At 35.8% G+C, this 26,206-nt stretch overlaps 2 protein-coding genes and 2 long non-coding RNA genes across 4 annotated transcripts; all 4 read left to right on the top strand.

Moving 5' to 3' along the window:
* The first annotated feature begins 997 nt into the window (after window positions 1–997).
* LOC111608602 lies at window positions 998–3,393 on the top strand. Its single transcript, XR_002752757.1, has 4 exons — window positions 998–1,084; window positions 1,191–1,231; window positions 1,434–1,543; window positions 2,780–3,393. It is a non-coding gene; the product is annotated as an uncharacterized LOC111608602 (long non-coding RNA).
* A 2,962-nt stretch (window positions 3,394–6,355) lies between these two features.
* Window positions 6,356–10,795, top strand: LOC111608595. The gene is made up of 4 exons (XM_023333549.1): window positions 6,356–6,806; window positions 7,101–7,139; window positions 7,373–7,488; window positions 9,226–10,795. Exons 1-4 carry the CDS (start codon window positions 6,684–6,686, stop codon window positions 10,505–10,507), a joined length of 1,560 nt encoding a protein of 519 aa, XP_023189317.1. The 5' UTR covers window positions 6,356–6,683; the 3' UTR covers window positions 10,508–10,795.
* A 4,102-nt stretch (window positions 10,796–14,897) lies between these two features.
* On the top strand, window positions 14,898–17,829 carry LOC111608599. Its single transcript, XM_023333556.1, has 5 exons — window positions 14,898–14,947; window positions 15,165–15,186; window positions 15,994–16,109; window positions 16,219–16,251; window positions 16,689–17,829. The coding sequence occupies exons 3-5, from the start codon at window positions 15,994–15,996 to the stop codon at window positions 17,356–17,358; spliced, it is 819 nt and encodes a 272-aa protein (XP_023189324.1). The 5' UTR covers window positions 14,898–14,947; window positions 15,165–15,186; the 3' UTR covers window positions 17,359–17,829.
* Window positions 17,830–20,835: 3,006 nt separating this feature from the next.
* Window positions 20,836–22,258, top strand: LOC111608604. The gene is made up of 2 exons (XR_002752759.1): window positions 20,836–20,868; window positions 21,820–22,258. It is a non-coding gene; the product is annotated as an uncharacterized LOC111608604 (long non-coding RNA).
* The last annotated feature ends 3,948 nt before the right edge of the window (window positions 22,259–26,206 follow it).

The following is a 26,206-nucleotide window of genomic DNA, read 5'->3' on the forward strand; positions in this document are numbered from 1 at the left end:
TTGTAAGTCGTCCATGTTTGGGTCATTGTTATGTTGCAGTGTCCAATTCTGCTTTAGCTTAATAATTATTTCTATGGAAAAAGGTCTCATATTTTCCTTAAGCTCCTTCAGATGATGGAGAGTTAAGGCCATACTGAAAAATTAAAAAGCAAAATGACAAGAATAGAGTTATAAAATCACAAGAATAAAGTTGAAACATTAGAATTAAGTTGTATGAGACTAAAGTCACAATATTACAAGAATAAAAGAATAAAGTCACAATATTACAAGAATAGTTTTAATGTTATGACTATTCTCATAATATTGACTTTATTTTTTTATTATTTTAACCGTATTATCGTACAACATAATTGTCCTAATGTTACTACTTTATCCTTGTGATATTATTTTATTTTATTTTTTTCTTAGCTTAGCCCTAACACTCCGCTGTCCTGATGCCCAATTTAATTAATGGTGGATTTTATTATGGCGAGTAGTTCAGGTCTGGCTGCAGAAAAACTTCCCCACATCATGACATTTCCAGCGCTGTGCTTCACAGTTGGTATGAAACGTTTTTGCTTTTTTCCTGCGTTTGATTCATGCCATGTTCTCTGATCTGGAATGCAAATAAATGATTTTAGACTCAGCTGTCCAAAGAACAGTGTTTCTAAAAAGCTGAATTAGGTGGTTTGGTGTCAACCACCAAAACCTTTTTGTTGTTGCATTTATTTCCACATTCAAACAAAAATATAGAAATAGACAAAAGTGTGTATTAAGATGTAGCTTCACACAATCTGTTTCCTAGATCTATCTTTTTCAATCTTCCACCAATAAGCCAACTTATATAATATTTTAAATGAATTAAATTTTCACAAACTTCGAATACTCAAATGTTCTGAATCATTTTCACATTAACTCCTGTTTGCTTTCTTATCTACATGACAGGAAGGTAGTGAAAAATAACATTTCGTCACATACCGATACAAGCTCCAGCATGGGTTTGCTGTGACTCACAGGTTCCTATAAAATAAAGCTCTTCAATGTGCCACGCTCATCAACAAGTGGACAAGTGGAGCAGAAAACCTCTGAACTGCATCTGATAAAGGTAGAACATTTAATAAAAACACTTCTTTTCACTCTTTAAATTAAAACTGGTTACTGTTAAAAATAAACAAAACAGAGGGTAAATCTTATTTGTTTTAATCTTTTAGGGCAGCTGGACCAGCGAATTCAGCTGGCTGCAGAAAGGAAGGTGTAATAATTTTTAAAATATTTCTTTATTATGTAATAAAACAAAAAGCCTATCTGTAAAATAAGCATCTACAATCTCAAATTAATTGTCAGTTTCTTACAATGCAATACTAAAATATAAATTTAAAACATTTCTTTTGCTACAGTGGTTAGCTTGTTATGTGAATTCAGATCATTTACTTTGTTATTTTTTCTTTGCTCAGATGAAAGGCCTGTTCTGGGTGACTGTGGTCTTCTTCCTGTCTGTTGAAAACACCTCGGCTGCTGTAGACCAGAAATGGCTTACAGATATTGTGCAAACCATCAAGAATAAGTGAGTAATTGAGTTGCTTTGTTTTACCTATAAGCTGCAGAAGTACAGAAAGTGAAGCATAGAAAACCATGGCCTTGAACTGATATGAAAATGTGTCAAATGAAACACATTAATGAAATTTGTAGAACCAGATACAGAACATCCACTCCTCATCCTCATGATCCACTTTAGAAAATACTCAAGCTGTGAGAAAAAGCTTGAGATCCAGACGTAGAAAGGGACAAATGAATTTGATGCATTTTGTTATGATGTAAAGCACTTTGAAATGCCTTGCTGCTGAAATGTGCTATACAAATAAAATTTGATTGATTGATTGATTGATTATCTTTAAAGACTTGTTTGTAATATGGCTCTTTTTGTTTTGTACAAACTCCAAAAAGGGGCACATTCCCCAGCTCACCAATGACTTTTTACCAATGGCCCCTTACACATAATACTTTAGGAAACACTTGCATCCTTTGTTAAAATAACTCTCTATAGTGACAACTGACTTGTGCTCTACAGGGTTCAGAGTAAGCAGATATGATCCATAATTTTTTTAACATTTCTTTCATTATTAAGACTGTAGTTTTAATATCAAAGACTCAGCCTGATGCTTCACTTGGATTCTACAGTTTTGCTAAAGTGAAGCCTCTGCAGAACAACTGAAGGCTCATTTTAAACCGTTTTATAACCCGAAGTAAAAACAACCTTTTCTCTGCCATTACCTCCGGTTTTTGGTTTATAATCCACAAATACCAGTATGAAAAACCAGTGGACCTAGATGCCAAAGGAGAAATACTGTGTGCTATATTAGTATTAGTATGTTATATAAAAGACAAATGTCTTGTTGTTAACTACTGTTCAGAAACCATTTGCTGCATTTTTGTTGTTGGTTGTGCAGGAGGCTCTGCTTCTGCTTTACAAAGATGTGCAGTCATATTATTGTGCATGTGTTTGCAACCATTTTCACATGCAAGTGTAAACCTTGAGCAGCAGCTTATTTGGATTTAAAGTGACAAGAGGCCCTAAACCAACTCATTCTGAAAGGAGCTGAAAATAGGCAGAACTGATCAGGCTAAAATCTCATTATCCAACAATGATTTTGTGCAATAAATTTCATGAACATGTTTTGTTTGGCCCATAGACCTATCCTAACCTGTTCAAGGACAGGTCTTTTGTAAAAACCTTCTATCTTATTCCAATGTTTTACACTAAAACTAATACTGACAGCTGTGAAATGTTTTCTTGTGACAGGTATCAGTTGGGTGACACTTCCAGTTGGGCTGTAAATATACCACAGAACCAAGATCCAAGCCATCTGATGGAAGTTCTGCAGGAAGACCCACCAGATGCAGTGAAAATAGCAGTTTCAAAGAGTGACGTGTATCAAGGCAAAAGAATGACAGTATCAACACAGTCAGTTGCAATACCCCATGTGTTAGAGAAAATAAAAGTCAGCCAAACAGGAAACCAGGGCAACACCATCATAATCTATTCTGAAAAATACCAAAATATAAATGAGAATGGCATTGCTGCCAACATTAACAAAATCATTCATAGTTGGGGACGTTACGCCTTTGTATTTTCCAAAGTAGTTGATGTTGCTGATGCTGGGATACCTGCCAGGGCTGAGCTCTTTAAGCAGCAGGAACTTTCCAAATTTGGGCTAGAAAATATATTTCGTTGTTATGAACCTGGTGGTTCTTTCCAGTGCACAAGCTGCGGCTCTGTTGAAAATGTTGCTCCTTCTTGTCTTGTAAACACACCACCATCAAATGACGTCACAGAGTTGGAAAAACGCAGATTTAAAGAAGCTAGAGGAGGTGGAAGAAAGAGGAGAGGAGGAAGACGTAGGAAAGGTGGCGAGGTGCAGGGAGGAGGAAGACGTAGGAAAGGTGGCAAGGTGAAGGGAGGAGGAAGACGTAGGAAAGGTGGCAAGGTGAAGGGAGGAGGAAGACGTAGGAAAGGTGGCAAGGTGCAGGGAGGAGGAAGACGTAGGAAAGGTGGCAAGGTGAAGGGAGGAGGAAGACGTAGGAAAGGTGGCAAGGTGAAGGGAGGAGGAAGACGTAGGAAAGGTGGCAAGGTGAAGGGAGGCGGAAGACGTAGGAAAGGTGGCAAGGTGAAGGGAGGAGGAAGACGTAGGAAAGGTGGCAAGGTGAAGGGAGGAGGAAGACGTAGGAAAGGTGGGGAGGTGAAGAGAGGAGGAAGGCGTAGGAAAGGTGGGGAGGTGAAGGGAGGAGGAGGAAGACATTCAGGAGGCAATGTGGGAACAGTAAGAACATGTAAAATGCGTAAGAAGGTGGGAGGAGGAAGTAGTATTTAAGGTGGCAATGTGGGAAAAGGAAGAAGACGTGCCAAAGGAGGCAAGAGGGAAAGAGGAGGAAGACGTGCAAAAGGTGGCAGGTCAGGAGGAAAAAGAGGAAGATGTGGAAAAATGTCATAGGGTAAAAGGAAAAGGTCATATGAAATATGGTAGGGTAAAAACAGGCCAAATATCTAAAACCAGAAAATAAGAACAAAAAGCTGTCATGGGTTTTGAGGATACAATAAAGCAGCTTTGAAACCAACAAAGTATTGACCATTCTTAATTTTTAAAATCTAATACATTCAAGTAAAAAAGTTATTTTCAATAAAATAATGTTGCCATATATGCCTATTTTTTAAAAAGCAATTGAACATTGTGTTACAATTGAACATTGTAACACATTGTTTGCCTGCATTAAAAGTAAAAAAATAAACTTAAAAATGTGTTGTTTGTGGTTTTGTACAGAAAACTACTTAGCCTTGCTTTTGTACATGTAAACAGTTTTAAAATGTGTGTAAAACCTAACAGAAACTGTTCACTGCAATAAGAAAAGCAACTATTTTGTAATTCTATTGCTTTAGAATGAATAGCATTGGTGTTGTCTTGTCACCTGGGTTTTAGCTAGTCACAGCCATAAAAAGTACCAGGGACTAATGTACTATAGATCAAATTCCTGTGGGAAGAAGTCAGGTGCAGTATGAGGTTGGTGGCAATAGCAGGGACCAATGCATGCTAATTCTGGGCATTGCAAAAAGGTTTTTGAGTCAAAGGTTTTGGGTGCTATCTTGCTAGATACCATGTATCTAGCAAGAAAGACACGTAAGTTGTGCTTCTGGGGGCAGTAATGTTTGTCTGGAGAAAAATGAATCTACCAGGAAGGTTGTGATAAGGAGGAACAGCTTCCCCAAATTGAATCTGAGCTTTGCTGGCATGGGATGCCCATAGCAGACGTGTGTTCGAGCACAAGGTGGTTCAAACGTGTATTTTGTATCCTGTCATTGGTCTACTGGTCGATTTTGTAATCATCAGACTTGTGGTATTAGTTCATCTAAGGACCGAGCTATCAACTGAACACCACCTGTTAGTGAGTTTCATCAACTGGCAGGGAGGCTATGGGCAGACCTGGGTCTTGTTTGTGAAAACAACGAGTAGTGGAAGTTATCAAGCTAAAGAAGGAAGTCTTCAGGGCTTCGCTGGGGATTCCTGAAACAGCTGGCAGGTATGGTCAGACGACCTGCAGCTTCTGTGGTCAAGGAGGCAAGAATGTAGGAATATGAGGAATTTAGAAAAACTTTTGTTTGACAAACAAGGAAATTCTGTAACTTAGAAAGAAAAATAGGTTTGGTTTTTTGTTGGGGCTGAAGCCAATGAGATGACAGAAGTCACTGAGGGAATCAAAACAAATTACCGGCACCTAGTTGGTAAAAGACATGCTGAAGGCTCTGGACATTGTGGGGTTGTTGGTGTTGACCTGCCCTTGCAGTGTTGCATGTGGGACCAGGACAACATTTTCAGTGGTGATGGTCCAAACTTTCAAGAAAGGTATCAGAACAGTGTGCTCCAACAATTCTCATGCAGGGCAGTGTGCCTTGAGGACCAGGGTTGGGAAATACTGCATTACACCACTTCTGCTACATTTAACATATAAACAGGGACATTAGCCTTTCTTGCACGTGTTGTACTTGTACTTAACAAACTGCACTACACGCACTTCATTAAGTATTCGGGTGTTGCCTTAATTTGAATCTCTTGAAGTAAGTTGATTGTGATATCTCCGCTTCTGTTTTCTGGAAGTTGTGAACGATATTATTCACAGTTGTTTTCAAGGGATATTCTTTACATCCTGACGTCATGCATAACTTGAATGACACAATGACCCGCAATGAAAATAAATGTTCAAGTTGAGATTCTGAGCCGTTTTTTGGAACCACCACAGCAGTATTGCAAGCCGGGTCAAACTAAGTGTTGCACAAAATCAATTTCTTTCTCCAGCCTTGCCCTTCACATATTGTAATCCTTCAAAAAATTATCTTGTATATTTTTAATGTAGTTGTAAAGCTAATCATTTAAAGCAGCATTCATATAAGAATGTTTTTTGACATCTAGTATGAGGGTGATTTTATGTTAAATCTGTTGATTCTACAACACACATTTAGAGTTAATTGAGTAATTTTTAATCAGCATGGAGATTAAACTGCTTTTCTAAACAACCAACATGCACAAATGCAGAAGTTTAATGCAGCCGTTGTTGCATTTTAGGACATATTTTGCTGCATCACATGCATTCTGACTGATATTAGTAAAACAAGCGATGTGCAGTAATACTGAAGGTTGTGATCAACAATATGTTGATATGGACAATATCATGTCAAAGCTGATCTGATGGATTGAGATCTGCTGACTAGAAAGACCACTGAAGTATAATAATCCTATTGATATATTCCATGCTTTAAAACTTCAAACACATAGCAGATCTGTGAAAATGTCGGGTAATAATATATGCAAACTTATGACCATTAACACTTTGGTGCAAGGACGCCTTTATTGAATGATTTGCAAATGTATTGCTTTAAGTGAAATACTTTTACACCTTTTTAAGTTCCTCTTCCCTGAGTTAAGTGGTACAAAATACAAATAATTGAAAGAGGATTATTCATCGTGCATATATTCTTATTACACCAAATATACCAAGACCCTGAGAAGGAGTATGATAAAAACTTTTTTTTCTTGCTAAACACAAGTAAGATATTTTTGAGCAATCCATTATTTTAGCACAATTCTAGTAAATGCCTCTATCAATGCTTTAGCCGATTCAAGTGTGATAGGTTTGGCCAAATTTGCAGGCGTTGTTCAATGAGGTGTTCATTTCCTGTTCATACATATAATAAAAAACGCTTCCTGTCCGAGCATCACTATAGAAGAACTGGCAATAGCACCCAGAAAAAGTGGACGACTCCTTGTGCATCTAAACGAGAGGTAACAATAAAAAAAAATAACTGTTTTATTATTATAACAATGTAACAATTTCTTGACTAAAAATGCACAACAGCTTGGATTATGTTTGAGTTGCATACTCATTATTTGTGAAAAAATTAGAAACTTTCAATTGCAAAAAAGTAGTTTAAAATGTCATACATTTTTAACCAATAACTCAATTTGCCATTAAATAAATAATCTCTACTACAGCTAAATGTGGTTTAACAGGAGTAATACAATATTTTTTTAAAATTTTGAACTATAAAACCTTGTATTTTTATTTCATGTCATCAGACTTGGAGCTGGCAGATTCCTCTGGAACTCAGCAGGAAGGTAAAACTATCAATTTATTTATATTTTCAAATTTATTTGATCAGGGACAAGACATCCCTGGTCAAGATTTTTAAAGGTTAACCTCTAAAACTGATGAGACAAAGAAACCTATTTAAAACTAACGGTAAAATGATACTTGTATTTACATATCAAAGTATAATCATTGCATCACTTGTCATGAACTTGGTTACATGATTTTATTATTTTCTTAATGTTGGATTTGATCCATTCAGATGGCTGTCCTGTGCTGGGTGGTTCTGGTTCTGGCCGTCTTCCTGTCTCCTCAATGCAGTCTAGCCGCTGTAGACGAGGCCTGGCTAACCGACATTATACAAAATCTCAAAAATGAGTAAGTTTTAAATCAGTTTTCATTGTTTCTTGTGTCTTTTATCCTCAAGAATATGGGATTGCATCAACTTATTTACAGGTTATTTGTAATTCAATTTGTTGAATTAAAAAACCAGAGCAGTAGCGATGCAGAGCCAACTTAGATGCTTGGATTTTGCAAGATCGCTGCAAAAAAGGCTACAGAGTGCACTGAAAAGCATCATAAATTATTATTTTAGGGAAAGTTAAAATTATATAGAGTGACTCTCTCAATTGAAAAACAAAAATAATAAAACTAATATAGAAAAAGGGTCAGTGATTGCGTTTCTATCAACTTTTTTTTAACTTGCATTTTGAAATATTGCATTAGAAAAGGAAATGTCAAAATCCAAAATAACTTGCTCAATTTCACAAACAAATTTTTTACACTCCCTTTTAGTTTTTTCTGGCTTTTCCAAAACAGAGTTAATGTGCTAAAAGATAGACAGAAACACATATGCTGAATAAGTTCTGACATAACGTACTTTATGATTCAGGCAAAAGAGTTGCAGTTCTTTTGTACAGATTTTGTGTAAGAGCAACAATTTAGCCATAAAAGGCCAGAAGGTGACAGAACATTATGCTGAGTTGGATACGTTCTGCACTTAAAATCACAACAATCATTTTTAATGGTTTATTATCTGTCTTGCTTTGTCCACACTCCATTTAACTTCAAAGAAGATAGTAATTAAATCACCTACAGTGTTTTGGAGAATCGTGGCTTTAGTCACACTCTGGCCAAATGCCACTGCTCTGATGCCACTGTACTGCACCTGAATCAAATGAGTTGCTTACAAAAACCTGCTGACATGCTAAGGAGGTAATTAAGCCTTGTGATTGAGATGTTGAAGCAGGGATGCATCCAAAGTTGTAGGACAGAGGCACTGGAAATGTAGACCCCCGCTCTGGATGATACACCTCATTAAGATTTTAAGATGTTACTTTAATTGACGTTTCCGCCACCTGGTGGCGTCACGTGGTATTTCAGAACTTTCATGGACTTATAATTTTTTATTTTTTTAGCAAGTTTGGGCAGAGATTTGATTAACACAGGAATCTGGGAAGGATCAGCTTTATTATTATTTTTTTTTATTTAGCTCATTTCTTACAATAAACAACCACTTAATTTAGTCCTTGCTATACCATTGTTGATATAATTATGTTTTAAAAAATACAAAGTGCTTTTTAAAACACTTGATTTTGTTTGATAAATATTTTTGATACTTTTATTAATCTTTTTCATGCTAAAAGTAAGTATTTTGAAATAACTGTGTTATGTGCATCAGTTTATCAGGGTCATTAAATTTCTGCCCAAAATTAAAAATTGTTGAGATCAAACTCTGAAATTTTCTGTAAAAAAAAAAAAAAAAAGGGAGAATATTACAAAAAAATAGTTTTGAAACTCAAAAATTTCTAAAAAATTTCAGTTTTTCAAACAAATTTTTGACTTCTGGAACTGTACAATGATCCTTGTCATACATTATAGCTTTGCTATGTAGAAATGACAAAAAAAACTCATCAATGGTAGTTATTGTAATGATAATAAACAATTTAAAAGCAATATAAGCAAATTCATTTTAATATAATGATAACTTGTAGTTTGCAGGTATTTGCTGCAATAAAATGCAATTGTCAGACTGACTCAAGGTTTTTTTATCTTGTCAAATTATCAGCTGATATGAACTGGAATATTGATCATTTATGTGTGTCTTTTTGATAGGTATGAATTGGGTGACAGCTACAGTCTGGTTGTCAACCTCCCTGTGAACCAAGACATAAGCAGTCTTGCAGAAGTTCTTAAGGATGACCCTGCAGATGCAGTGAAACAAGCTATTTCAACGGGTCAAGGGTACCAAGGCACGAGGGTTGTTGCAGCTGCCCAGTCTGGAGCACTGGCCCATGTTCTAGAGAAAATACAGCCCCTCATAAAAAGCAGTGATGGCAACGTCCTCATCGTCTACTCTGAAGGCTACCCTGATGCAAATGGCATTGACAACAAGATCAGTAACATTGTTCAGAACTGGAAGAGTTATGCTTTTGTGTTTTCTAAAGTAGCTGATGTTGCTGATGCTGACACGCTTGCGAGGGCTGCAATGTTCAAAGAGCAAGAGGTTTCAAAGTTTGGGCTTGAAAACATATTCCGTTGTTATGAGCAAAGCGATTCTTTTCAGTGCACAAACTGCAAAGCAGGCGATAATGTTGCACCATCCTGCGTTGCAGATACAATGCAATCAGGTGCCAACGAAGAGACAGCAGTAGGTGCCACAGAGCCGCCTACAGGAAGTGATGAAGGCACAATTTCAGGTTTAAATAACGAGTCTGACATAGGCACAATCGCTGGCACTGACCAAGACTATGAGGGTGGAGGGATGATTGATGTCATGGGTGGACAGGAACCAAGAAAGGGCAAAACGAGGCAAAAGGGGAAGAGAGGTGGAGAGGTGAAAGAAGGAGGTAAACGTGGAAAAGGAGGCAAGATGAGAAAATCACGTAGACGTGGAGAAGGAAGCAAGATGAGAAAATCACGTAGACGTGGGAAAAGAGGCAAGATGAGAAAATCACGTAGACGTGGAAAAGGAGGGAAGATGAGAAAATCACGTAGACGTGGAAAAGGAGGGAAGATGAGAAAATCACGTGGACGTGGGAAACGAGGCAAGATGAGAAAATCACGTAGACGTGGGAAAGGAGGCAAGATGAGAAAATCACGTAGACGTGGAAAAGGAGGCAAGATGAGAAAATCACGTAGACGTGGGAAAGGAGGCAAGATGAGAAAATCACGTAGACGTGGAAAAGGAGGCAAGATGAGAAAATCACGTAGACGTGGAAAAGGAGGGAAGATGAGAAAATCACGTAGACGTGGGAAAGGAGGCAAGATGAGAAAATCACGTAGACGTGGAAAAGGAGGCAAGATGAGAAAATCACGTAGACGTGGGAAAGGAGGCAAGATGAGAAAATCACGTAGACGTAGAGGTGGGAGGCGTAGAAGCAAGAGAAGGGGGTAGATAGCTAACAGTGCATAACAATCTGCTTTGCCAAATTTTGAGCAACAAAAACATTTAACATTTGTTTAAAAAATCAGGTACTTTGCAAAAGTGTTTTTACTTCATTTAATCTGATGAAACCATTGGCTTTGTCTGGCCAAATAAACATAATTCATTTATCTGTATTGACATGATTTATTTGAAAGGATGCTGTCGTGTTTTGCTTTTCTATATAACAGAATTCCAACTATTTATGTGGAACCTTGATATTTTTGCTACTTTTGATTAAAGTTTGCTTTAGCATTTTAATGTCTCTTTCTGTCCATCATACTTTAACTCACATGTGTCAAACTCAAGGCCTATGGGCCAAATCTGGCCCACCATAGCTTTTTATGTGGCCCTCTAGATCTGTTTAAATAACCCAAGTTACTTTTGACAGGTCTTTAATTAGTTTATAACGTTTTTTGCTTTTTGTTTATTGAGTTATTAAAAATAAGAAGTTGCAGAGTAGAAGTAGAGTCAATATTTTTGTTTTCATGTGTTTCAGGTTTTTGTTCTGGTTAAATAATTAGTACAGTAATGTTTGTGTGGAAAAATAATAAAACTTATTGCACAGATCATCCATTTCTATTGATGAAATCCACATTCTTAAAAATTGGTTCTTGTTTAACTGTGATGTACCCGCCTAGTTTGGGATTGGACCAAATATCAGGCCTGTCACAATAACAAATTTTCCTGGACGATAAATTGTTCCAGACGTTATTGCGATAAACAATAATATTGTTGTTTTGAGACCATTTTTAAGTAATATGATGGTAATGGCAAAAACACAAGAACACATTCCCAAAGATCAGCAACCTTTAAATTCTAATGAACATTTAATACAGGAACTGGAAGACATTTTAAATATCCAAAATAAGTAAACAAAACAAAAAATATAAAATGAATTTTGGAGTCTTTCTAAACAAAATTGTCCTTAAAAAAAAGGGTTAGTGTCGTGTTCTGTGTTTTCTGTGTGTTAATTTCGAGTTTTCAGTGTCTCTGAGTCTCTTCGTTGTCCTGTTCTCCCCTTGATTGTTCCCAGGTGTGTCTCGTTTCTGTGATTACCCTCCCGTGTATTTAATGCCACCTGTGTGTCTGCGTCTCTGTCTGGTCCTCGTCGCGTGTTGTGTGATTTCTGTCTGCCCGTTCATTTGCCACGCTATCTTTCTGTTGCTACCAGTGTGAGCCCTGGTTTCCGCTGAGCTGTGCCACCAGAATCTTTGTGGACTGTTTTTGAACATTTTTCAGTATTAAAATTACCATCTTTACCTATCCTGGGTCTACAGCGTCTGCCTCACCACCCCTCAACACCACCGTTTCATGACAGAAGGACCCGAACAGAAAGTACGGTGAGGCGCGCCTTTTTTTCTCTCTCTCTCTCTCTCTCATCATGGACCCAGGGATATTGAGAAGAACCGTAAAGGACTATGTCGAGGAGGTGGCAAGGCCATACTCCGCCCGTCACCGCCTGAACATAGCCACACGGTTGGTGATTATGCTGGACTCCTGGATCCCGCGACTTCCGCACCTGGGTCTGGGGGGTTGCAGCAGGAGGCAGAGGGGGAGCGCCTGACGGCAATCGCCGTGCTGAAGGGTAATCCTCTGTCTCCCAAGCTGCACAGTCTCTCCGCCAGCCCAGACCCCGAGGCTTCGCTCCGGCACCCCCCCGCTGCCGGCTCCGAGGCTTCGCTCCGGACTTCCTCCACTGCCAGCTCCAAGGGTCCGCTCCGGACCACTTCCGACTCTCAGCGTTCCTCCCGAGACCGAGACCCTCAGTGTTCCTCCCGAGATCCCGACCCTCTGCGTTCCTCCTGAGACCCCGACCCTCTGCGTTCCTCCTGAGACCCCGACCCTCTGCGTTCCTCCCGAGACCCCGACTCTGGGTGCACGTCGTCGCTGTCTGTGGGCGGCCCCCCGGGTGACCGCCGGACCACCTCCGGACCACCTCCGTGGTTCCCGCCTCCTTTGCCTCCGCCTACCCTGTGGGTAGTTTTTTGTTGTTTGTGGACTCTTGGCCCTTCCTGTGCCTCCGCCCACCCTGTGGGTCGTTTTTTGTTGTTGTTTCTGGACTCTGAACTGACTTGAAATACCGCACATGGTCACATGATATTTTAGGGGTTTTTAAAAGATACATTTGTAAAAAAATTTCTATATTTCTTTTTTTTCTGTAGTCTGGTTGTGAGAATCCCATTCAACAGTAAAACTAAGACGTATGATATCAGCATATCCTATGTCTTATTCTCATTATTAATTATTAATGAGAAATAATTATTTGTCCTTATTTATGAGAAATAATGAAGAATTATTTCTCATTATTCACGAGAAATAATATTAACTTTTTTGATTTTAGCAAATGGCTGCAATGAAACAAAGAGTGAAAAACTTAAATAGGTCTGAATACTTTCCGTTCCCACTGTACCTGTTTAGTATCTTATCTTTGTTCAGGGCCACTAAAGGGTCGACGGATCCGCGTTTCATTCATGCATGACTTGCAGTCAAGCACAAATTTGCATTTCATCACCATGTATAGAAGCACTATTACAGCCTCCTACTAATTTCCTCAGAATGTTTTAGAAGCAGAAGTGCAGAAAGAGATGAACAAACCATCTTTTTTAATCTCTGTATCTTAATTTCCATCTATAAGTTAGAATGAGGGTCCAAAACTGGTTTTGGTATTTCTCAACATCTTGGGTTCTCAAAGGACTTTTCAGAATTAAGGTTGAGAAAGTCATCTGTTCTTGCATGATTAGTTTCAAAAGAGGTGAAAACTGGTCACACACTCAGAAACACAGCACCGACTTTATCGCTAACAGAATAGCATGTTTCTGAATTCCTGATTTACAATCAACCAGGTGTGGCAAAGTTTATAAAAGAATCATTTCCTGAAGGAAGTGCATAAGAGCCAAAGTCAAGATATGTTCTGCATAATTACAGTTAAATCTGAAAGGGGAAACATCTATTTATGGGAATCTTTATGGTTCCCATAAAGATTCATAAAGCTTTTGGTGGATTTAATTTTATATGTTTTTTTTAATGATCTTTGGTGGATTTAATTTTATATGGGTTTTTTTAATGCCTAACACTGCGTCTAAATTCAACCTACCCCGTCGCTTTAAAGCACTTTGGACCCGTGTCCTTAGGTTTATTCAGCCATTTATCAATGCCTGTCATTTAACAAGCTGTGAATAATTAAGTGAAAGAACTTTCCATTCTGTTGTGACTTACACTTATATGTGGTTAACATATTTAACCTGATTTTAACATTATTGTACATAACTACAAAAGGGTGAAGTGAAATTTAAGTGCTAAGCATGATTTATTTTGGAGAGCGGAAGTCTTTTATTTTGAAGAATATTTAACAGGACATTGTTTTTTCTTTTGTCATATCTGGCCTTCTGTTGATTTTGGTTGCTAGGTTACAAACAGCCGTTGCGGTTAGCATCTGTCGCCATTTTTGCTCAATAAAAACTGAACAGAAACATGTTTGCTTTTCATTCGGTGGGTACAGAATCCAGAAATTGTACTCAAGAGTAGCCATACTTCAAAATGAAATTACTCAAGTAAAAATAAAAAGTACAGCTTAGTAAAAATACCCTACGCGTATTTTTGTTCTATTTTTTAAAAAAAAAGTTACTCAAATGCAACTAGTTACTACATAACTCTAGGAAAAGACGATGCATCTCTCTAACTTGACTGAACCTCAAAACAAATCAGTTTATTGTCTTCCAGTCATTACAGGAAGCAGCAGAAGAATTTCCCAGGTGTTTCTGCCGCCATCTTTGCTCATTTAGCTCAGCCTCTGAGCTCCTGCATCAACAGCAGTAATGACATTAGGAAAGACTTAAGGAAATGTACGTTTCCATCTGTTACAAATGTATTTTACTGCATTTTATTCAAGAGATATCTGAACAATTGTATAATTTTAAACTACTGGGTGGTTTGTTAAAATCAATGCAAAAGCTATAGAAAGTAAAATGTTTCTGGCTGAAAGTAAGCAATGGAAAGATGGTGAGACAAATTCGTAAATAAAATAAACCCAACTTGGATAACTTATTTTTCATGTTTGATTGTTTTTAGACATAAATATGTTGTGCAGGGACTGCAGGAACTCATCCCTCAAACTTGACCATTTATTTTTTTGTGTTACATTTTATTATTAGACTCTCCAGGGCTGTATAATAACAGAAACAAAAAACTTTGCAGATGTAAAGACAAATACACACCTGATTAAGGATTTCAAAGCTGCCCTCTAGCTGTATTGAACAGCAGGTGTCTCCACTACTTCATGTCTGGGTTCAGTACAACTCCAAGGTCACATGTCTCTTCAGGGTAAAACATCCTTCTTATATAAATGCAGTTGTAGTTTCAGCTTCTTTAGTGGAAACACAGAGGGAAGGAAAGAGCCGACAGAACCATCAGGTAGAAATTTGTTTTTGAAGATTTTTAACAGATCACCACTGCTTGGTTTCAGACTAAGCTGGACTTCGGTCCTGTTTTGTTGCAAAATGAAATATCTAAAAGTATTTAAAAAGAAATAAGAGACTTACTTTGACTATTAGAATCTCTACTTTCTTCTCAACATTCATGACAGGTAAAATTAGTAATAAGTGTTTTATGTGTTTTTGTCTTCTAACAGATCAACACCTGAGACAACAAAGGTAAGTTTTTCCATTTGGTCCTCCAAACATGAGCAGGTCTTGTTACTTATATGAATTACTGTCCTTGAAATACCAAATTTCCACTTAACTTCATATTTTGGTATGTCTGATGATGTAATTTTAAAATATTTAATAATTGATGTTTTGATTAGTTACTCGATACTTGAGTAGACTTTTACCAAATACTTTTGTACCCTTATTTGAGTAATTTCTTGGACGGCTACTTTTTACTTTTTGTTGATTAAAAATATGTGAAAGTAGCGCTACTCTTACTTGAGTACAATTTTTGGGTACTCTGCCCACCTCTGGTGATATATACAGTCGTTACATATTACAGAACTTAAATAGCCATACCTGAGCTGAGATTGTGTTAATATGTGATTGAAACTGTGAAAAACAGATGATTTCAAATGGATTGAAAACCTTAAAACTTTGCGTTGTCTTTTTTAACTTTTTTCACACTTTAGGTAGTTATTCAAACTCTGACATTTTCAAATAAATATATCTCCAAATAAAACAAAAGTTATGAGACCTAGTATTTGATATGTTTTTCAGTGAGTGATTTAATATCTTAAGTAAAATACTGTTACGCAGAAACTGTTAACTTCAGACAGAGTCAGTATTTAGCATAAATTAGATCCCACAAGCTTGGAAAAATACCACACCCAAATGTTTGGAGAGTCCTGTAAGTGGATGCAAAATAAGATTTAACATCAGCCATAGATATTCTAAGCGTACATGAAGCAAATACATTTATTTCAGATAAATGTTCACTTTTGTCTAGTAAAAACACTGAACTGTTTTCAGATGGGTTGCCTGTTCTTGATGGTGCTTTCACTGACTGTGTTGCTGCTTGATGCAAACAATTTCCCACCTGTAAACATGGGCCGACTACAATATGCAGTTTCACAAATCTTGAATCGGTAAGTTGAACTTCTTTATTTTTGTAGTAAAACTGGCTGTCAATTGATTCCAGTATTTAACTGGGTATAATTAATCATGTTTCTAAAATATGTCTGTGTTCTTCCTCAGCTACAGACCAATCTATGAGGTTGAAGGTCAAAGGTGCGCAAGTTACAACATTCATGATTTTTGAGTTCATCTAAACAACAGAACAGTTTGGAACTTACAAAAAAAGAAGTGACATTTAATCTGTCATTTTAATTTCAAATAATAAAAAACCTAAGTTACTTTTGACAGGTCTTTAATTAGTTTATAACATTTTTTGCTTTTTGTTTATTGAGTTATTAAAAATAATAAGCTGCAGAGTAAAAGTCAATATTTTTGTTTTCATGTGTTTTAGGTTTTTGTTCTGGTTAAATAATTAGTACAGTAATGTTTGTGTGTTTTAGTAAAATACACAAAAAAAAATAGGGTTGGTAAAGTTGTGAATTTATTCCTGACATTGTTACATCTGATGTTTTACACACTAATCAGATTTCCATCTAAATCGACTGTCTGTTTTTGTGTTCAGTACATTTTTCTGTTATTTCTTTTGACAGGAAAACCCCCATGTTCAGTGTGGTTGCGAGAATCCCGTTCAACAGTGAAACTAATCAGTATGATATCAACCAAGTCACTGATGATGCCAATAATGTAAAGGACACCATTGTAGGTTGTGAGGTTTACACTGGAACAAATATACTGGCAGCCACAGTTTTAAGATGGCCTGATGTTGTGGATCAGTGTCCGGATGGACGTGTTCAGTGGCCTATAAGAAGCCAGGCTACAACTTGGGCGGACGCGTACTGTCAGAATACGAGGTCATTTAATGAAGGCAGAGCTGAGCATGCAGAGTATCGTATTCTGCAGAACTTGGATACTTGGCTCAACAATCAAAATATGGGACAAGACCTGTTGCTTTTTTACGCCTTTGGTTCTCCATGTACTGCAACATGTACAAACAGAGACAGTCCCTATAATATTCTGAGTCCCTTGACAGGCTATGTAGAGTTTAACATAGTGTTTGTGTTTTCTAAAGTGCACCAGCCTAGAAATGTCATTATGTCTCCAGACGTTCTACAGGATGCTCTGAAGAACCTGGGGGGAACAATCGGTCTGGACCGCATATTTCGTTGTGATAGAGTGAATGGTAGGATAAAATGTGTAAACTGTAAAGATAATGAAAATGTTGCTGGGTGGTGTTATGATGATAATCAACCGCCAGCCTAAAAAGGCAGAGGGTAAACAGTAGATGGGGCTCCCATGATTCATTACATGAACTTTAGCTTTGCAGGAACATGAGGTTTATTTTTAAAATAATATCTAAGTATTTGTTAGTCAGCTGGGTCCATGTCCAGTCTAGCTTCATTTGAATCTAACCCAAGCTATTAGAAATTAACTGATTTCACTGACCAAGAAATTTTGATAAAAACTGCATTTTATATTTCCTCAGGTCGTTTTTGTGTGATATTAAAGTTTAATTTATGATCTGAAATATTAAATGTGCATTAAAAAGAAAAAAAAGAATTTTCTGAGAAAAAAAACTTTTCTACAGTGCTTTGTATGTAAATTTTTGTGAGATTTGATTGCAGAGTTATAATCAGAATTTATTTTTATTGATCCATAATATATTCACAATAATGATGTACTTAATGGACTTCAATTTTTCTTCTGTCATAATAAAGCTTTGCTCAGCATTCACACTGTTTTATATTTATTTTTGTTCTTTTTGAAACAAGTTTCTCATTGTATCACAACAAAGTAAAAATTTGCAAAGTTTTGACCAAGAAGAAAAAAAACATCAAACACATTTGACAAAAAAAAAACTACATCTATTTTTAAAAAAGCGAAGATCTTTATTATCTTTACAAAAATGCTTCCTGTAGTGCTACTGATTGCTACAGGAGGCATTCATAAATCAGTTTTCTGCCTTTTACTTTCGTTCCCTTTTACACCAAAAGTATTAAAACTTTTGCCAGGTTGTCGTTCCACTGTTGGTGCTCTAACACATCTACGGTGGGTACGGAAAGTATTCGAAGCACCAGGGGCGCCGCAAGGAATCTTGGGCCCCATGACAAAAAATAAAAGTGTCCCCCAACCCACCTGTGCAGCGGCTGTTACAATTTCTTGAGTCTATCTGACCTATCAAAAGCGTCACAATTTTAAAGGGTTGCAACTGCCTTACTTTCTTTGGTTCAATACTGATACTAACACAATATTTACTGCTCGTGAATTTTACATGAAACAGTCTGCATACAGTATGCAAGTAGGTTGCTTAAATTTTTTTCTATTAGTTTTAGATTACTGATATCTTATACGGCACCCCTGCAAAGCACATTACATTTTTCATTCTTTGTTTCATCACAGCCATTTGGTAAAATCAAAAAAGTGCATATTATTTCTCATGAATATACACTCAGCATCATCTGATAATGAAACAGCCTTTATTATCAGTACAGTGATCATTGAAATACATAGGATATGTTGAAATAATCAAGCTGGAAAACACCAAGGGCAGCCTTCCTGAACCTCTGTTTGGTTATGCCTATCGCATGGCAGCTCCTCTCTGGGGAAGAGAGAAAACATCCCTCCCTGCCCAACAAACACACTGCTAATATATTTTTAATAACAATTGTTTCACCCAAAACAGAAAATGGTTAAAAAAATAATTAAAGCTGCAGTTTTTAACTTCAATTACTTAAAAAAACAACATATTTGTCAAAACTATCACAATGTTGTGACAGTACGATATAAGAAAGATAATCTGTGGAAAAAAAGGAGCTCCTCTGCCTTCTTCTATGGGCTTTATGTCATCTATAGAAATACACTGCTCTGTTTAAAACAACCAATCGGAACCAGGAGGAGGGTCTTAGCACTGTCAACCGCCCTTGTGTACGTGCCACTAACACCCTCCATTTTACCCGAATGCTCAGGCTATTATCATAGCTACTGATAATGGCAGATAAACAGTTTTACTGGAATGGTAGATTTTTCTCTCCATCATTACCACATTGAGGAGCAAGTACACAAGATTGATTGACAATGCAAAGACCCTCCTGCTGGCTCTGATAGATTTACTGCTCGTAAAACTGGTGCACTCACATCTGACGTTTCCTTAAAGCGTTGTTTCCTCTGATTATGTTCACTTTATCAACACCTTTACTCCTGACACAAAGAGAAAACATCAGAAGCGTCTTTACAGCACGAAAAGGTAAAGATTTTTGTTACGAACATTTCTGTTAAGATGTTATTTAAGTCTTACTTCACTATAAAAGCCAATTCACTGGACATCCGAATATCTAAAATTGCCCAAATTAACAAATTATTTTAATGTTAAATTTGCACTACACCCCCCAAAAGCCTAGTTGTTAAAGATATTTCATTTTAGAATTAAGATTTTCATTTTTATGTCATAACATGGACGACTGTAGGGGATACAGTATTTTTGTATGTAGAAAAAATACCTTAGCATTACTTCCTTGATACGTAACATTTATCATTGCTGTACCTGATGAAGCAGTGCAGTTAGTTGTTTTGTGTATTTTTAATTGTTTAGATACCTGTAATGTGATGAAGATTCTGTCTCTTTAGCGTTTTCTTCAGATTTGGATTTATTTTATCAAGACTAAAATCTTCAGATGAAGCACATTTCAAAAATCAGCTAACATAAGAAATACAAAAAACTAATTTTAAATGAAAATTTTATCTGCTATGGAAAAAAACCTGCCACATCTAACTATAGACTTTAAAAACTGGTAGCAACATTCTTGGCGTCAACAAATGTAAACCAAAAAAAAAACTAGCAACCTGTTTGCATTGCTGTAGATGAATGTTTCTTGATTTATGCCTTGAAAGTTGTTTCAAAAATAAGGTTGTTCTTACTTTCTTGATTTTTCTGCTTTTTAAAACTTTTCTTTATTCCACCAACTGAAATATTTTTAAGCTGACATTAAAGTCCACCCAAATAATCCCATAATAATAATGTGAAAAAGCATAAATGTGAATCTTGCCCCATCTCATGCCATTGATCTCCTGTAATTACAATTTTAAATACTTGTCATCACAATTTTAGTAACAGAACATCTCTCCAGAGTACACTGTCATTGGAAACATGATTCTTCAGTCTGATTGTCTTATCACACAATGAAACAAGGACCTGTTGTTCTGAAACACTGACATGTTGATGGATACAGATATTTAATTTTGAGAGATTAACTAAGAATTTTTAGGAAGATACTGGCTTTTGAGAAATGCAGTTTTGCAAATGTTTTGAGATGAAAAATGGTAACTTCAGACACTGTCAGCCCTCTTCCCCCATTAAACTCTCTGTACAGTGAATCCACTAAGTGAGCGTGATGTTAAACTTTAAATGTTAAAATAAGACATTTAAATCAAAGGTAAACATAAATGTTCACTTTTGTCTAGTAAAAAATACTGAACTGAAAATGAACTGAACTGTTTTCAGATGGGTCTCCTGTCCTTCATGGTGCTTTCACTGATGCTTTCACTGACTGTGTCGCTGCTTGCTGCAAACAGTTTCCCGCCTGCAGTGGACGAGGCCCAGCTAAAAAATCTAGTTTCACAAGTGTTGAATCTGTAAGTTTAATTTCTTTGTTTTCTGTAGGGAAACTGGATGTAGACAGATTTCTTATGTTTCACTGGGTGCAATTAAAAATGTTTCTAAAACATGTCTGTGTTCTTCCTCAGCTACAGACCAACATACGAGTTCAATAATTCTATGTAAGTTACAGCATGCTTGATTTTTAATATACAAACAACCGAATACTTTGGAGCTGCAAGAAAAGAGGGGACATTTAATGTGTAGTTTAAATTTCAAATAGTAAATTACAGAAATAACAAAACTTACTTTTTATGATAATTTTTAATTCTTAATTAAGTTATTAAGCATAGTAGGCTGTAGCATAGAATCAGTGTCAATACTTTTAGTTTTTATGTGTTTCTGCTTTTCATTCTGATTAATTACTAAAGCAATCTGTGTATGAAAAATAATAAAACTCAATAGATAATCAATTCCCATTGATACTTAAACATCAACTGTTAAACTGTAATTTATTTGTCTGGTTTGGCATTGGACTGGACCAAACATCGATCTACATGGACTGTTTATAACATTTTTTTGATCTTTAATTTATTCTTTTTACATTTACAGTGAAATTTATTACAGTACTTCCGATTGTTTACACACATACTGGTACTTGAGTCACAACGACCACAACATGCACAAAGCCCCTGAAGCAATTCTGCCACAAGCATAATTCCTGCTTTACTCTGAAATTGCAGTTTTAAAACACACATTTTTCAAAACACTGCACACAGTTTTCTGCATTTGGGACAATTTTCATGAGGAAAATCTATTGTTTCTAAATTTCTAAGTCAATTGCCCTTAACTTAGAATTATTAAGGGCATGTAGGCCTTCTGGACCTACTTGGGCGCACAAGTCCGCTCATGATGCGCCCCAATAGACGCCTCCCTGGGTGTTTGTACAGATCGACACTGTAAAATACACTATAGGTAAGATACAAATACCAAGCTTGGTCAAGTAGTGAATTTATTCCTCACATCTTTCTGTCCTATGTCTGATATTTTGCACACTAATCAGGTTTCCATATCATTTGATTGTCTGTTTTTGAACTGTGTTCAGTAATTTTTTCTGTTATTTCTTTTAACAGGAAAACCCCCATGTTCAGTGTGGTTGCGAGAATCCCGTTCAACAGTGAAACTAATCAGTATGATATCAGCCAAGTCACTGATGATGCCAATAATGTAAAGGACACCATCGTAGGTTGTGACGTTTACAATGGAACAAATATACTGGCAGCCACAGTTTTAAGATGGCCTGATGTTGTGGCTCAGTGTCCGGATGGACGTGATCAGTGGACTATAAGCAGCCAGGCTAGAACTTGGGCGGACGCGTACCGTCAGAATACGAGGTCATTTAATAAAGGCACAGCTGTGCATGCAGAGTATCGTACTCTTCAGAACTTGCGTACTTGGCTCAACAATCACAATATAGGACAAGACCTGTTGCTTATTTATGTCTATGCTTCTCCATGTGCTAAGAGATGTACAAACAGAGACAATAAGGGTAATATTCTGAAACTCTTAACAGACTACGTAGAGTTTAACATAGTGTTTGTGTTTTCTAAAGTATTCAAGCCTAGAAATACCATTATACCTCCAGAGGATCTACAGGATGCTCTGAAGAACCTGGGGGGAACAATTGGTCTGCAACGCATATTTCGTTGTGATGAAGTGAATGGTAGGATGAAATGTGTAAACTGTAGTAATAATACTGGAAATATTACTGGGTGGTGTTATGATGATAATCAACAGCCTGGCAAAAAAAGGCAGGGGGTAAACAGTAGGTGGGGCTCCCATGATTCATTACATGAACTTTAGCTTTACAGGAACATGAGTTTAATTTTTAAAATAATATCTAAGTATTTGTTAGTCAGCTGGGTCCATGTCCAGTCTAGCTTCATTTGAATCTAACCCAAGCTATTAGAAATTAACTGATTTCACTGACCAAGAAATGATGATGAAAACTGCATTTTATATTTCCTCAGGCTGTGTTTGTGTGATATTAAAGTTGGTTTCACAATCTGAAATATTAAATGTGAATTAAAAAGAAATAAATGAAATCTATGATTTAAAAAAAAAACGTTTCTGCTGTACTTTATATGTATACTTTTCTAACATTTGATGTCCTTAATTGTAAATAATTAAATAATTACTTAATTATTATTGTATTAGTAATTACTGTACTTAAATAATTACTTAAATTAAAATGTACACATTTGTTTGGTTTTAAAAAGCTGTTGGTATAAAATAACCCAGACTATTAAATGTATTCATTTCTTGAAATTGCAGAGTTACTATCAGATTTTATTTTATTGATTCATAATATATTCACAATAATGATGTATTTACTGGACTTTATTTTTTATGCCTTTATTTTCCCTTCAGAATAAAGCTTTGCTCAGCATTGAGTCTGTTTTATGTTTATTTCTATTCTCGGGGAACAACTTCCTGACCTTATCATAATAAAGTAAAATTTTGCAAAGTTTTGACCAAGAAGAAAAACCATTAAGCACATTTGACAAAAAAAATCTATTTAAGAAATAGATTTTAAGAAAGGCTGAGGTCTGAAGTGTAGTCAGTTTGTCAGTGTGCTTCTTGTGCTACTGATTTGCTAAAATTAAAAAATGTTTGGATTATTTCTCATGAATCTGCACTCAGCATCCCATCAGGACAGAAAGAACTAGAAATGTAGACATTTTTGCAAATTTATTAAAAAAGAAAAACTGAAATACTGCACATGGTCACGTGATATTTTAGTTTTTGTTGCGTTTTGTTTTGTAAAAAAATTTCTACACTTCTTTTTTTTCTGTAAAGAAACAGTAAAACAGTAAAACTAAGACGTATGATATCAGCATCTCCTATGTCTTATTCTCATTATTAATTATTAATGAGAAATAATTATCTGTCCTTATTTATGAGAAATAATGAAGAATTATTTCTCATTATTCACGAGAAATAATATTAACTTTTTTGATTTTAGCAAATGGCTGCAATGAAACAAAGAGTGAAAAACTTAAATAGGTCTGAATACTTTCCGTTCCCACTGTACCTGTTTAGTATCTTATCTTTGTTCAGGGCCACTAAAGGGTCGATGGAACCGCGTTTCATTCATGCATGAATTGCAGTCAAGCACAAATTTGCATTTCATCACCATGTATAGAAGCACTATTACAGCCTCCTACTAACTTCCTCAGAATTTTATAGAAGCAGAAGTGCAGAAAGAGATGAACAAACCATCTTTTTTAATCTCTGTATCTTAATTTCCATCTGCAAGTTAGAATGAGGCGGCAAAACTGGGTTTGGTATTTCTCAACATCTTGGGTTCTCAAAGGACTTTTCAGAATTAAGGTTGAGAAAGTCATCTGTTCTTGCATGATTAGTTTCAAAAGAGGTTAAAACTGGTCACACACATACAAAAATTCACATACTGACATCAACTCATCAAGTTATGAACATAAACTCCAGCAGCATATCTACCTCATGTTATACTGTCACAACATGATGACAGTTTTAACAAATATATAAAAAAAGTATTTTTGTTAAAGTTACTTACTGCAGCGTTAAGGTCCAATGTGCATTGTTTTATTATCAAATCTACGTAAAAATTAGTTTTATAATTTAAATAGCATAGCTTAAGATGGAATATCTTGAAACATGTCAAATAATCCTAAATATCATTATTATTAAGTATATAAATCCCAGAAATTTTAACTTATTTCTGCAATTTAATCAAAATAACAATTTCCCAATGTGTAAGATTGGGAAATAATCTCACATATTAAGATTATTTTAAAATTATGTTATTATTTTAAAACTTTTAACATTTTCAGAAAAATTTGAATCAGTTTGTTACTTCACTAGTTAAATAGATCCCATGCCTTGTCTTGTTACTAAACAGCTGATTTATTGATTTACCATTATAATAAACCTGGTACTCATAACAAAAAACTGTCTCATTAGAAGACATTGCATTTATATACATCACTGTTTGCTCAAAATGAAAACATAAAACTACAGGATTACAAAGGGACTATGACGGTAAATATTTCAGTCGATTAAAAATGTAAATAACCACAGAAGTGTAAAACCAGAAACGACTTCATAGTACTTATGCAAATACTATAGTAGCAGAGAAGATATAAAGATCTCTGTTTTTAAGAGAAAAAAAAATCTGTCCATTATCAATAGTCTATGTAAAAGACAAAAGAATCAGGACTTAAAAACTTGAGATGGGGGTGAAAAAATCAAAAACTGTCTAGAGACAGGAGAGAAGCAGAATGCTTCAGATGAGCATCAACAGATGAACAAACAAAAAGTACAAAAATCATTAAAACCCCCCAGTTATACAGGGAAATAAGAAAATTAGTCACAATTATATAAAGTTTGAAAGCTTGTCTGATTTTTTCTTACTTTTATGAATTATCAAAATTTCCACTTAACTTTATATTATGGTCCATTTGATGACGTCATTTTTAAATATTAAATGATTGCTAATTCGATCATTTACTCAGTACTTGAGTAGACATTTTACTAAATACTGTTTTCTCTTTGTTAGAAAAATTATCCTCCTGTTCATTTACTCATGAGTTTATTTTACAAGTTATGTTTTCATATTATTCTTTTCATATTATTACTCTCATATTATTCTTCTTTTTATATTTACTTAACTTCTCTTTCTTTTGTAGTATATTATTAACTTTGTTTAGGATGTTTGCTTGGAAGCTAAAAACGTTAAACATTCATGTGTTATTAGTTCCATATGTAACTGATTAGTTGTGGTCAGCCACATGCCCTTGTAAGGGCATGTCCATAGGAGGTTCCAGAATGTAAAGACGGTTGGTCAATTCTCTGTGTGACTGTGTGAAGAAGCCCAACCTCCTTTTTCTATACAATAAAGAGAAATGCAAAGAAAGAACTGGCAGAATTGAGTCCAGACAGTGTTTGACAGCGATTCGTCGCGTCTGTTCTCAATTCTCCTATTCTGCAGAAAAGAAATTAAAAGAAACCTAATCTCTGTCTCTGGCCGATTCTTTGCAGGTTATGACAAAATAAACCTATCACTCTTAATTGAGTAATTTCTTGGATGGCTACTTTTTACTTTTACTTGAGTAAAACGTTTACTTTACCCACCACTGCTTTCATTTAAATGTTTTGTGGGTGAAGGTTAAGGGGTCATAAAGTTCAATAAATGTCTTTTTAAAACCGAAAGACAGAAGAGGAGCAAAAATATATACACAACAGAGAGTAAGGAACATACTTATCAACTGACAGCTGTAGGAACTGATTCTGTTTGTCTATTCTTTGCAGGTGCAAAGCAACAACTCTGGTAAATAACCTTCAGAGTTTTAAAATGTTCAATCATCCTCTTCAGAAAATTATTCAGTTTAATTTCAATTCAGTTTTTACTTTCAATCTATCATCAAATCTTGCTTAGTTTACCTCAACTTCTTTGGTAATCATTCAAAAACAAACAAA

Source organism: Xiphophorus maculatus, chromosome 5, assembly GCF_002775205.1.
Source record: "Xiphophorus maculatus strain JP 163 A chromosome 5, X_maculatus-5.0-male, whole genome shotgun sequence".
NCBI classification, from domain to species: domain Eukaryota; kingdom Metazoa; phylum Chordata; class Actinopteri; order Cyprinodontiformes; family Poeciliidae; genus Xiphophorus; species Xiphophorus maculatus.

Bases quoted from the DNA above. Each gene is read 5' to 3' on its own strand.
- LOC111608595 (XM_023333549.1), top strand. From the start codon at position 6,684: ATGAGGTGTTCATTTCCTGTTCATACATATAATAAAAAACGCTTCCTG. The intron at 7,140-7,372 runs GTAAAACTATCA...TGATCCATTCAG, and splicing joins CTCTGGAACTCAGCAGGAAG to ATGGCTGTCCTGTGCTGGGT. The intron at 7,489-9,225 runs GTAAGTTTTAAA...TCTTTTTGATAG, and splicing joins ATACAAAATCTCAAAAATGA to GTATGAATTGGGTGACAGCT.
- LOC111608599 (XM_023333556.1), top strand. From the start codon at position 15,994: ATGGGTTGCCTGTTCTTGATGGTGCTTTCACTGACTGTGTTGCTGCTT. The intron at 16,110-16,218 runs GTAAGTTGAACT...GTTCTTCCTCAG, and splicing joins GTTTCACAAATCTTGAATCG to CTACAGACCAATCTATGAGG. The intron at 16,252-16,688 runs GTGCGCAAGTTA...TTCTTTTGACAG, and splicing joins TATGAGGTTGAAGGTCAAAG to GAAAACCCCCATGTTCAGTG.